General features: G+C 37.9%; 1 protein-coding gene across 4 annotated transcripts in view; it reads left to right on the forward strand.

The window, feature by feature from the left end:
* The window catches only part of TEX2 (testis expressed 2), a 105243-nt gene that overhangs the window by 63508 nt on the left and 28389 nt on the right, over positions 1-13346 (forward strand). For all 4 annotated transcript variants that reach the window (XM_058169008.1, XM_058169009.1, XM_058169010.1 and 1 more), the window contains exons 3-5: positions 5840-6040; positions 7135-7474; positions 9390-9637. In XM_058169008.1, the coding sequence (XP_058024991.1) occupies positions 5840-6040; positions 7135-7474; positions 9390-9637 (789 nt within the window). The remainder of the gene's footprint in view (positions 1-5839; positions 6041-7134; positions 7475-9389; positions 9638-13346) is intronic.

The following is a 13346-nucleotide window of genomic DNA, read 5'->3' on the forward strand; positions in this document are numbered from 1 at the left end:
GTATGGCACTTTGCATACCTTGGCAAATAAAAGAGTTCAGAATATGCAGGAAAAGAATGTAGTAACTCTCTGCAATTCTTTTAAGATGAATATATCTTTTACCTGGGATTATGCACCTGGGAAGGAACGGCTGTCTTAGAAGTTCCCAAAGTTGAGACACTCTGCCCTACATACTTTGGACCACTTTTTGACCTTTACATTTTGAACATCACCTAGTTTTCACATTACTGCTAGGCAGTACACACTGCTGTGGGCTGGCAATTTTTGGAACTGTAACCTAACATATAGGTCAGTGGTTCTCAACCTGTGGGTCGGGACCCCTTTGGGGGTCAAATGACAATTTGCCAGGAGTCGCCTAAGACCATCAGAAATATGGGAAGTATACTTGTGAGTCGAAGAATCGTGCTCCAATGGTTGACTTCACAAGCCAGCTGCAGGCTCTTCAAATCGCTAGCTGAATTCAGCTTCAGGCATGATCAATTAAAAAAAGAGAGAAATCTTTGCTCTGATGTCTCCCTCTCAAGCCAGCTGCAATCACTCCCAATCGCTAACCTGGCTTCAGGCGCAATAAACTTAATAGGGGAGGAGTATCCGCTTTAATGCCTCCGTCCTCAAGGCAATCGCAAGCAGTTCAGATCGCTAGCCAATATGGCTTCAGGCGCGATAAATTCAAAACGAAAATAATTTTACGGTTGGGGGTCGCCACATCGTGGGGAATTGTATTAAAGGGGTCGCCTCATCATGGGGAATTGTATTAAAGGGGTCGCAGCACTATAAAGGTTGAGAACCACTGATATAGGTAGTCCTTGACTTACAACAGTTCGTTCAGTGACTGTTCAAAGTTACAACTTTTCACACTTAGACCGTTGAAGCATCCCCGTGGTCACGTGATCAAAATTCGGATGCTTGACAACTGACTCATACTTACGACTGTTGCAGTGTCCCAGGGTCAAGCGATCCCCTTTTTGGGACTCTTCTGACAAGCAAAGTCAATGGGGAAGGCAGCTTCACTTAACACCATGTTATTAAGTGAACAATTGCAGTGATTCACTTAACAAATGTGGCAAGGAAAGTCATAAAATGAGGCAAATTTTAAATTTCCCACTTAGCAACATAAATTTTGGATTCAATTGTGGTTGTAAGTCGAGGAGTACCTGTGAATGGTAAACACCAGTTTAGAGGAATATAGTAAATTAAAACAGAACTTTAGATCTTGGCTCCCCTTGCTCTTTTACTTATTTTCTCCTCCCCCCCCCTTTTTAAACACATTCAGGTTACATTAAGATAAAAGTTGCCCAACATCACTGATTATTTACTATTTTAGCTGTTCTTTCATGTTTGATCCACTAGATTAACTGTATCCATTAGAACTATTCAAGTAAAGTAGCTCTTGATAATTGAAAAGAGCTGTAGCAGCCCTGATCCATATGTGTGTAAACAAATTGCTTGGCATATTACCATTGATAAAGAGCACCAACTGCTTCTGAAATTCAAAGTAGTACTGATAAGTGCAACTGTTTTAGGGGAAGTTTTCAGTTCAAGCTCTAGGTCTGGCACTGGAAGAAAGAAAAATAACTGATTCCTTATTCCTTGTAAGGATCTCTTAATGGTTTGTAACCTTGAAAGAGACTTTATCCAGGAAGCAATGGAGCCTGGCTGTGAGCAGACCTGACTTCCATTGTTCAATCTGTCATTGGTCAGTTGCCCATGGGAGCCAGTGACAGATCTGATAGGGCTAAGTGCTCTCAAATGGTCACCCTTGGTAACTTCTCAAGCACACCTGGAGGCAGGTGGGAAAATGCTACAGTTCAGCTTTAATTGTGCAATATAGTCTTATCTGTAGAATATGAGGTCCTAAACATATAAAGGAAATAACCATTTGAAGACTGTTAACAACAACAACAACAAAAAAAAGGATGACCCCTTACTGCATATTGGCACTTTCCTGATCATATAATTATAGGAATATGTTTTCAGGTGTAAGTCACTGTTGTTGTGAATGCGTTTAAGGCTCTAGCTTAACTTCACCTTGACTGAACCAGGGAAGAGAGGTTCTTCTCTTGTGTTCCAGCTATGGCTGAGTGATTTTTAAAAAAACATTTTAGTAATATCCTCTTTAGTTATCTTTTAGTAACTCATCTTTCGGGAAAAGTTTGCAAAGAAACAAAGAAGTTAATTTGTGCATCGAAGGGGGGAAAGATGTAGAAAAAAAAGAGGTACAAAAGTGTGAAAGTATAAAAGTTTGCTCCCAAATCTGTCAGCAGGATTGGTGCGTGTATCTTCGCATAGCACCAGAAGCACAGGAGATAAGGCAGGCTTTACCTTGTTGAGTCAGATTGGTTTGTTTTTGATCTTCAAATTTTATTTATTTTGGAGGTTTGTAATATTATTTTATATAATAATCCTCAGATTTACAGACTGTATAGCACCCTTTCCAAGGAACAGTCATTAAATGATTGGTCATAAGTCAATGACTACCTGTAAACAGTTATTTCTGAAAATTCTTATTTTAGAATTAAATTAGAATTAATAATTATTTTAGAATCAGAATTGGAAGTCTATAAAATTGGATAATACGCCATAGCAGCTCTTGGAAAATGGCCACCTAATTATCATCAGATAAGCCATTGCCTCTGTGCTGCTGGCAAATGAGTTCTCTTAATATAACAGGATAATAAATCAATAGTGCAGCATATGGTTTTTCTGTTATTTAATTAAATATAATGACAGCAATATGGAAAACAGGCAATGAGAAAGGCATGTTTGGAATATGTATAAGACTGACTAGTCTTATATTCTGCAGTAAAATGATAATACTTTTAAGGACTTTTTCTTCTTGCTCTCAGAAAGTACATACCAGGGGTGGGTTGCTCCCGGTTCTTTAGAACCGGTAGTAAAAGCAGCGGGAAGCAGTAGTGGGTTGCTAGCGGTTCTCCCCAGTTCGCAAGAATCGGTAGTAAACATTTTGAGTAGTTCGGAGAACCGGTAGTAAAAATTCTGCCTGGCCCCGCCCCCAATCTATTGCTGCCTCCCGACTCCCAGCTGATCGGCTAGAAGGAAAAAAATTAAGACTCTCTTGTCGAAGAAGAGAAAAAAAAAACAAGACACCGTCCCTTTAAATTGAGAAGCCAAGAAGCTTCCCAACTGATTGCTTCTCAGCCAGGAGATCGCTTGGCAAAGAAGAAGGTGGGGGGGGGACACTGTCGTTTTAAATTGACAGAGGGGCTAGAAGCTCCTTTCTGGGTCAGCTGAACAACAAATTGGATAAGAAGAGGAATTCTTATATGGTTCAATGTTTTGGAAGTTTTGGGGTTTGTGCAACATGGGCTTTGTGTTTCTAAAAAGGTTTGGACAATTTCCATTGTGAAGTATCCTGTCTTGAATGAGTTTTCTGCCTGCTTGTAAATGGAGCCGAACTTCCGGCTTCCACTTTCTATGATCTCTAGCTGTTTTCTGCTTAAAAAGTTTCCTTTATGCAGCTGGCAGGAATGTGGAATTCCAGGCAGGTTCCTTGCTAGCAGCTTGATTATTCCTTAATTATCTGGGATATTTTATTTGGGAAATGAAGAGAGGGGAGTTTGATTCCTTCCCAGAACAGATTAGTGGGGTGGGGAGGAAATGGGGATTTTGAAGTAACCTTCCCCTGGAGTGGGGAGGTAATGGGGATTTTAGGCTTGCTGTCAAACATCAGCCATAATACTAATGATTGTTTTGAACAATATGCAGGTTGTATTACATGAATGGCTATTTTATATGTGAAATTATGACTGAAACCTATATAGGTTCACACTGTCAGAAAGTTTGTCCTTAGTTTTAGGTTGCTTCTCTCTTTGTTGAGTTTCCATCCATTGCTTCTTGTTTTGCCTTCTGGTGCTTTGGAAAATATTTCCCCCCCCCCTTATTTCTAGCAGCCCCTTAAAAGCCTGTTGCCTATCACACTCTTGGGCAAAGCATGTGAGCCATTTCCTCCTTTCAGTGGTCCATGAAAGTGCTTCTATAGTAGAGGTCTCTAACCTTGGCCACTTTAAGACTTTAAGACAGCAAAGCTGGCTGAGGAATTCTGGGAGTTGAAATCCATAAGTCTTAAAGTGGCCAGGTTTGGAGACCCCTGATCTATAGTATGTAATAAATACTAATAAAGTTGAAAAAAGGTGAACAACATTTTTGCAGAACTATAGATACATTGAGCCTGGGTGTGACAAGGAATGGCTGGGAGGGGAGGGGCCAGGCGAGGTACCCCTTGACATGAGAGACATTGAGTTGGCCACGCCTACCCAGTCATATGACCATCAAGCCACACCCACTGCCACATGACCATCAAGCCACGCCCACAAAATAAGCCACGCCCACAGAACCAGTAGTAAAAAATTAGAACCCATAATTGACGATCTGTGCATGTGCAGAAACTTCGTGCTCATGTGCTCTCCCATTGCAAACCAGTAGTAAAGGTAAGTAGAACCCACACCTTGTACATACTATACTATCAATCAATTACAACTGGTTGATAATAAGTTATGTGACATAATACAGAGGCATAGAATTGCTTCATGTATGCTGGGACTATTTTAGATTCAGTAAATATAGAAATGCACCAAGTTGTGTGTAGCAAACAAAGAGCATGCTAATTTAATTACAATAGTTTTCAATTCCTTATTTATACAATATTTTTGTTTTTAAACAGGCCTTTTATGTACACTGCAGTCTGACCAAGGAGCACTATTGAGTTTAGGATCATACTGTATGACCTAAGGCAGGGGTCTGCAAACTTGTCTCTTTTAAGACTTGTGAACTTCAACTCCCAGAGATCCTCAGCCAGCTTTGCTCTGGGAGTTGAAGTCCACAAGTCTTAAAAGAGACAAGTTTGCAGACCCATGACCTAAGGCAGAAGGACCAGCCATAGTTCATCTCCCACCCTCATATTGCACTACCAAATTTCAGTAACAAACTGGACTAATTTTGGCAATGCGGTTTGGGGTCATTTTTAGGGCTTGGCATGGTCTTAAAGTAAGAGTAGTTTGCCTTTGTAAAAACCCTACTCTTATTCCCACTCTTAACTAGTATATTCCAAAGCCAAAGAGTTCAGCTGCAGCTCTTTAAATGGTATCAAGGGATTATCATTAGTTGATGACCTCAAGTACAGCAGTCATTCAGAAGATTAGGAGGCTGAATTGTAGCATCTGGCGTCTGTAGTGCTGCTTACCTCTAACATGAGTGAAAATGGACGTATTAGAATTACATCTCAGAGATGTTTCGGTCGCATGTTAAAGACAAGATATGAGATATAAAGGAGAGGTGAAAACAATATGTTTAAAAAAAAAGCTCTTGAGAATTTGAAGTGCCAGTTATCCTTTGTACTGAGGCATCTTCCTTCCCAGTACAGCTATTGAGCATGACTTGCTAGTTAGGAAGAAACAAGCAAGCATTCCAAGTAGACCACCTTATGCCCTCCTTAGCTGTCGATCCCATTCCAGTTTTGATATTTAAAAATCTCTTTCCAGTAATTATAGAAGAAGTGCATTCAACCTGCTGTGAAATACAACCTGCTACTCTTGTTCTGACACACGCAGTATATGTGCAATATATTTTTCCAAAGATAAAATAAACTTTTTTTGGGGGGTTGGAAATTCAATTAGGTCAGCCTTCACTAATCAAATGTCCTCTAAATCTTTTGGGAGACTTTTACTATGTGGGAAATGTGAAAGTTACAATCTTAACTCAAACTCAACTCAACAACTCATACACCCAACTGACTAAAATGATTCAAGATGTCAGCAATCAACACATCTTTACTAATTTTGTCTTAAAATAAAAAATCTCTTCATTTCTTTAATTTCTGTAGGGCTGGATGAATGAGATCTATAATTATGATCCAGAAACCTATCATGCTACATTGACTCACTCTATTTTCGTGAGACTCGAAGGAAGCATCCTGAGACTTTCAAAACCTAACAAAAATATTTCCAGAAGAGCTTTATACAATGAAAGCAAGCCAGACGTTACTTACATTAGCCAGAAAATTTATGATCTTACAGATAGTAAGGTGAGTTCAGAATTAATAATTTCTATCTGGCATTGTTTGGATTTCTGTTCTACATTGTTTTCATCTGAATTATTGCAGTTCGAGTGAAGCAGACCGCTGCTAACTATAAGATCTGTGAAACTTGGAGAAATCATTTGTCCTATAGCTTATAGGAATTCTCGGGAATATATAGGAAGTCTTCCTATATAGGAAGTCTTCTTGCTACTGGTATCCTTGCCTCTTCACACTAAAGGGGAGGGGAAGGGAGGAAGGGTGGATAGAAGGAAATCATCCTATTGAGTGAAACTCATTAGACAAAAAACTTTTTGTCTAATTCCCAGAGTTATTAGTACTTTTTTTAATGCCAGCTCCATGTCTGGGATATTATCTAGGTTTGACAGGTGGTCATTTTACCATGCTTCTAATCCCATCAAAGATTGAGTGAAGTTTCTACAAACATCTGAAATCCTCTCTGGCCCTGTCTGCTGTGATCTTTAAATGATTTGTATAACCGGAATAAAATGGTTTAAACCAGGGGTCTCCAACCTTGGTCCCTTTAAGACTTGTGGCTGGCTGAGGGACTCTGGGAGTTGAAGTCCACAAGTCTTAAAGGGACCAAGGTTGGAGACCCCTGGTTTAAAATAAACATTGGATAGTTCAGTTGATTTGTAAGATTTCATGCTTCATGATTGCTGATGAAATTACAGATAGCAATTATTTGGCATACATGCGCACCCATTCCCATAAAACTTGCTATGGCTGCTCTTCAGACCACCATACTCCTAAAGCCTTGTTTCCCAGATTTTTGAGAAAAGAAAGTCTAGTAGCAAAAAAAAAGAAAGAAAGAAAGAAAGAAAAGTGCTGGGCTGATAAGAGATTTGCCCCACACCAAGTCTTTCCAACCTGTCAAATAAAATACAAAAGAAGCCCAAATATAATTTGTTCCAGAATTACAGTTCCTAATCCATATTTGATCAATTCTGAGTATTGGGCAGGCAGCTTGCCCAACATTGTTTTGATTTGATTGTTTCTTTGATTATGGCAATGCATTAGTATTCTGTAGTCTCTTCTCTATTGAGATGAAATGTGAAACTCTTTCACAACTTGGTTTGCAGATTTATTTGGTTCCCAAAAGTTTGGCTCGAAAACGAGTCTGGAATAAAAAGTATCCAATCTGCATTGAGCTTGGGAGACAAGACGATTTCATGGCCAAAGCCCAGACTGATAAAGAAGAAAAAATCTCAGAAGAAAAAATCTCTGTAGAAAAGGAAAACCTAAGCAATGAAGAAATCTGGAAACCCTCTCAGGATGGAGCAAAGTCTGGGAAGAACCAAGTGCTTTATTTATTTGCAAGGACAGGTCGAGAGAAAGAAGAATGGTTTAGGAGATTCCTTGTCGCCCAAAAATTAAAATCTGAAGAAAAAAAGCCAATTGTCGTTTGGGGAAGCAAGTCAGGTAGGCACCTGTTTGCTTATTCTATTGAGGCCCTGTGTAATAAGATCAAAATATCATCTTATTAAAGGTTAATTGGGATTAATCTGGAGCCCTGGTAGCGCAGTGGTTAGAATGAAGGTTTGCTGGCTAACTCTGCCCACAGTCCGGTGTTCAATCCTGAAGAGCTTAAAGTTGACTCATCCTTCTGAAGTCAGTAAAATGAGGGCCCAGATTGTTGGGGCAATATGCTGACATTTGTAAACTACTCAAGAGAGTGCTGTAAAGCGCTATAAGGTGGTATACAAGTCTTAAGTGCTATTGCTGTTGCATCATTAAGAAAGAACTCTGCTATTCAGTGAGTTCATCGAGGAATGCTAAATGTCTTCTAAGACATTAAATTTTAACAAAACTACATTCTAATATCCTGCCTTATGTAAGTGGTTGATTTGAGTAAACATGGAATTAATCTATCTTTGATTTTTTTTTCTTGCAAAACAATAATTTAAAATGACATGATACTCCAATATATTTCCAGAAATAATACACATACATTTTAGGCAAAAGTATTTTAAGGTTGTTTCTTGAAGAGACTTAATTTTACTTTATTAATATTAAATACGTAGTTCAGTTATCATAATGGTACGATTTTATGACATTTTAACCTTATAGGAATATTAGACTTCTGCCAAAGTTTTCAAATCTTTAAATCTGATATATATAATACAGCAATTAATGGTTAATATAATTCTTCATCTTTTATTACACGTCCCCTATACTCTCTTTTCTATAATACTTCTGGAACGTTCTTTTTTAGGATTGTGGCTCACGAAAATTTTTTAAAACTATCTCTTTAAAATTAGTAGGGCCTGGAAATTTGGCCATAATTGAACCTTTGAGCATTTAATACAGCAATAATTACAGAAGATGTTTAGGGAAGTAATATCTGTTTTTATTCTTTTTAAAACAACTGAAATGTATTTCATTAAAGACAATGCAGATTGCTCAAACACAATTTAAAAAGCCTTTATTCAAAATCAACCTTCAAGTTATCTATGTGCAAAATATTTGCACTGTTTATATATAAACGTTTGGCCAAACTTATGGCAAGCTTCTGAAAAGCTGAAGTGTAGTTCAGATATGTTTCCTCTTAACCTAGTTTATGGAAAAACCCTTTCACAGAAGTGGGAATGATAATGGAAAGTGATTCCACTTACTCAGTCTTGTAAAACTTTTAAATTGAGGCTAGTGGGTGTGAGTGTATTTGTATTTTTATTTGCTGACACTCATGATTCTTGGATTTTTAGCTTTGCTTACATTCAGGTTCTTTTCTAGTCTATAATTGTTCAGCATATCAGATTTGGTGCAGCGTTTTACATTCTCAGCTGTCTTCTTTCCTCTAAAATTCTCTCTGTTCTATTTACTATGATTTATTTTTAGACAGTTTCTTGTAAACATTGCCAAAACCTTTTTTAAATTAAGGATTGGTGTGTTTATATATGGTACTGAAAAAGATGCATGACCAGATAGTTTACTTACCATTTGCCATAGAACGGCAGAGGGCAGGGGGAGTACCTGTGGCTTGCCGGATATTATTGAACAACAATACAATACCCAGCATATTGTCCATGTTGGCTGTGGCTCTGGGAGTTCAACAACTGAAGGCTACAAAGTGATATCTCCTGTGGTTTATGTTAAAGTCAAAATGATTATACAGTATAATCTTGAATAGATTGTGTGGAATAGTAATGTGTGTACTTCTGTAATGAATAGATTAAATCACAGTGTATGTTCACCGCCTTGTCATTTTGACAACCTTGTAATTTGCTTGAGTATTGGCATCATAATCTTCTGTTTTTCATTCTGTTTCATTCTTATGTTCCATATTTGATTATGTATTGATGCTTTATCCATTGATTTTTCTTCTTATTGTATTCAGGCCTCTTGCCAGGACATAGTCGATCCAATAGCCAGTCTGGGATTCTAACACACAGCCGCAGCAGCAGTAAAGGAAGTGTAGAAGAAATCCTTCCTCAGCCAAAGCTGAAAGACCTGGGTTCCAACATCAGGCAGAAAATACTTTTAGACTATAATGTGTACATGGCAAGGTGCATTCCACCAGAACACCCAAGCCCTACAGTTAGTCCCGATCACAGTGCTGACAGCAGCCCCACAGCCGTGAAAAAGGTGAAGTATAGTCTTTAAATATTCTTGATTGAGGTGTTATGATTTATCTTGTGGTGACTGCTAACAGAAGAATAGAATAGAACAGAACAGAACAGAACAGAACAGAACAGAACAGAACAGATAGAATAGAATAGAATTCTTTATTCAAGCTCAAGTGTGCAGGGGCTGTTTTTTGTTCCCAAAGAAGTGTGGGGCTAGTAACATTTCTACGGTATGCTCACTTTCTTAACATTCAACATTATTTTGATGCAGCTTAAAAAATCTCTGCAACAGTAGATATTTCATTTAGTTCTTACACTTCTAGGACTACCCATCAATAGAACTACTTAGAGAGCAAAATTAAAAATATTGCAACAACTGTTCTTTTTAATAGAAATAGAATTATAACAATTGGGATTTAAAACTATTGTAAAAGGATGTGTACTCAAGTATTTATTCAAAGCACAAGTTATTTTAAGCCGATTAACAGAAATATGTTCTAAATTCACAGGAAGAAATCATTTCAGTTTTTTTTTGTCACGGTACTTAAGTATTGTGTCCAGTTTCTGGGCCCCACATTTTAAAAATGTTTCAAAAAACCGAAACAGATTCAGAGCAGAACAGTGAAAGTCACAATCTAAATTATGAAATCTAAAAATTACGAAGAAAGATTCTAAGACCTAGCCTTGAGAAAGCAGACAGTTTTGGAAAGGGGGAAATATAATTACAATTTTCAAATAGCTGAAAGATGTCGCTCAAAAGATAAAGAGCCAGTTTGTGTAATGGTTAAAAGGCTGGATTAATATTTGGGAGTCTGGAAGTTCTAGTACTCCTTTAGGCCTGAAAGCCTTTGGGCCAATCACACACACTCAGCGTAACCCACCTCAGTAGGTAGTTGTTATGAGACTAATAGGAGGAAGCATTACATACACTGTCTTAAGTTGTACAAAATAAAGGTCTGGTATAATCAGATCAATAAATGATAATAAAGACCTGTTCTCTCTCATTCCAGAGTGTAGGAGGTGGAATAATGGATTTCAATTACAGGAAGGCAGCTATTATATTGGGAAGTCTTGTTCTGTCAATAAGAGCAGCTTGACAGTAGAACTAATTACCCAGAAAAACTGTAGTTCTCTTTTGCTGAATATGTTCAAGCAGAGGGTAGAATAATCTTTTGTGGAAATGTTTACTTTGAATTTGTGTACTGAGCTGGATTTTTCCCATCCAAATTAAATTCTATGAAGATCACCCTTTGCATACCCTATATACAGTGTCTTCTGTTTTACTTGGGACTGTCTTGAATACTGTTTATGAAATGCGACTTATTTATGATTCTTTTCTTGCTTTGTTTGCATGTAATGTCCACTGTTGATGCTTGTATATTTCCCATAGTGAGTGAAGTAAGCTCTAGAGCAGTGAGATAGAGGGTACACTAGCTCAATCTTAGTCTCATCTCATTTTCCCAGCACAATGGAAATGCAGACCAGGATACCTAAGCAGATGAATGACTTTTTTAGAGATTAAAAACCTTCTTTCCCCCTACCTGGAAGCTCCAGTTGATACACACACCAGGGTATGCATTTGTAAAAGACTCATATAAGTCCCTTCTATCAACCACTTAAATAAGCAAAGTTGATATATTTCTTGGAAGATATTGTGGAGGCAAACACTTTTCTGTTAACTAATCTGGTACTTATTAACAGCATGTTAGCCATATTATCAAGGTTGGCAGAGAGACTGGTGTTAAGGCACCACAGAGATACTATCTTGCCTTCCTACTAACATTCAACTACTCTTTCCTTTATTGTTATAGCAGTTCCTACCTGGAGTCATTCTTAGGGTTGTTTTGCCTCCATTCTGAATTAATAGCCATCTTTTCTGGGTCTGAAACACAAGCTGACTTATTCAGGCTGCTGTGCACAATCCAGCTCTGATTCTGAGAATATAATGCGGGGGTGGGGTGGGGTGGGGGGGTGTTCAGTAATAGATCACACAATCAGCAAGACTTACACCTGCTTCTGATTTAATCTCTCACAAACAAAGCTCTGGCTTGAGCAACTTCCCCAAATAATAACCACAACAGACCCTGTTTGTTATCTAGAGGCAACATTGAGAGGTCAATTCTTTATACTTAAATCTGCATAAATAATCTTTTATGTCTATGCATATATTTGTATTAGTTCAATAACTTGTATTAGCTGGATCTCTGAATCTTTTCTATCCCCTCTCTTTGTTGGATACAGATCAGTCACACTTGTTGAAGCTTTTTTCTGTTTATTTCAAATCAACTCCCTCAGGCATATGTCCTTCCTAAGTAATGGATGGCTTTGATTTACAATTATATACCTTTACAATGGCAACTTCCTCAAAGATTTAGATAAGGAATGCCTTTATGCTCCCCCTGAGATGCAATGAGGGTCATCTGGTTAAAATAACAACAAAAAAAGGCAATTATTATGGCATTTGTGTTATTTTTAAGATAAGTGGCATAGCAATACAAAATGCTCTTGTTATCAGATAGGAGGACAGCCAAGATGCCTTGGGCCACCCCATCCAATTTCTTTGTAAATTATTTACAATTTACAGTTGTAAAGTATTCCTATGAGGAGACTGAACTGTGCTTATGCCCTTTTCATTCTTTGCAAACCTGAAGATCTTCTTTGATCAGCATCAGTGCTAGCTTCAGCTAGTTGGGAGTCCAATGATTGCTGTAATTTTGCTATTTTAATAAGATACCTATTTTGGACTTCTTCGGTCATTTTGACTTATATTTTCAGGTGAGTGTTTGCCATCACCAGTGTGGCCCTTTGATAGTAACCATAGCCCAATGCCATGTTCCAAACATAGTAGTCCCATTGGTAAGACCCAAGGCTAACCAACCATATTTAGTTATATTTTTGTTCATAAGGTGTAATTGGAAACTGGCCTTCATTTTATCAGCAGTTAGGAAGTTAGAGATAATGAGGAATGCATAGGTCTTCCCCCTAACTTTCAGATGGCCTGGCCATGGTCTTCTGTGATTTGTTAACTACAGACATTTTGCAAAAATGTCCTCTCAATCCCACATATGGCATATTGCTGTTACTCAAAAGTTTTAGGAAAACTCTTAAAACTCAATATTAATAGAAGCACAGTGGAATCACTGAGAAAAGACTCAGTCCCAGTCTGATCCAAGATTAAGAAGGCACAAGGTTCCTTACTAAAAGCTATTGTGATCATTGGGCAAAGCAGAAATCATAGTCAGATCCTGTCAAAGGAATGTCCTGGGGAAGAAGCTTTGAAACTGGTCATGAAAGTGCATAAGATCAAAACATTTTTTCAACTTCTGATTGCTGTTGCATAGAAATGTTCATGATGGGAAAGAATGCCAGCTTTTAATGAAACACAGCTGATGCTACTCATCTCTGACTGCCAAAGGCAGCAGCTCGCTCCTGAAGAGATTGGATGATTGATTTTAGATCAGTGTCAAAGTCTTCATGGGCTGAATTGAGGCAAAGCTCTGCTTGATTTCTTTTTCTGGGACCCCGTTCTTCAGCCTGTTTAGCTTCCAGTCTTATTCCTCCTACACTGGTGATTTACATACTGAAGCATCAGCTGACAACCTTGGACAATATATTAGACTCATTCATGCGAAATATTTTTAACTTGCTGTTAAGTACAAAAAAACACAATTATTTCAATAAACATGTTTAAATTAACTGTTCACTTTATATATTCAGTAGTAGCATTG

The sequence above is a fragment of the Ahaetulla prasina genome, chromosome 2, assembly GCF_028640845.1.
Source record: "Ahaetulla prasina isolate Xishuangbanna chromosome 2, ASM2864084v1, whole genome shotgun sequence".
Taxonomy (NCBI): Eukaryota; Metazoa; Chordata; class Lepidosauria; order Squamata; family Colubridae; genus Ahaetulla; species Ahaetulla prasina.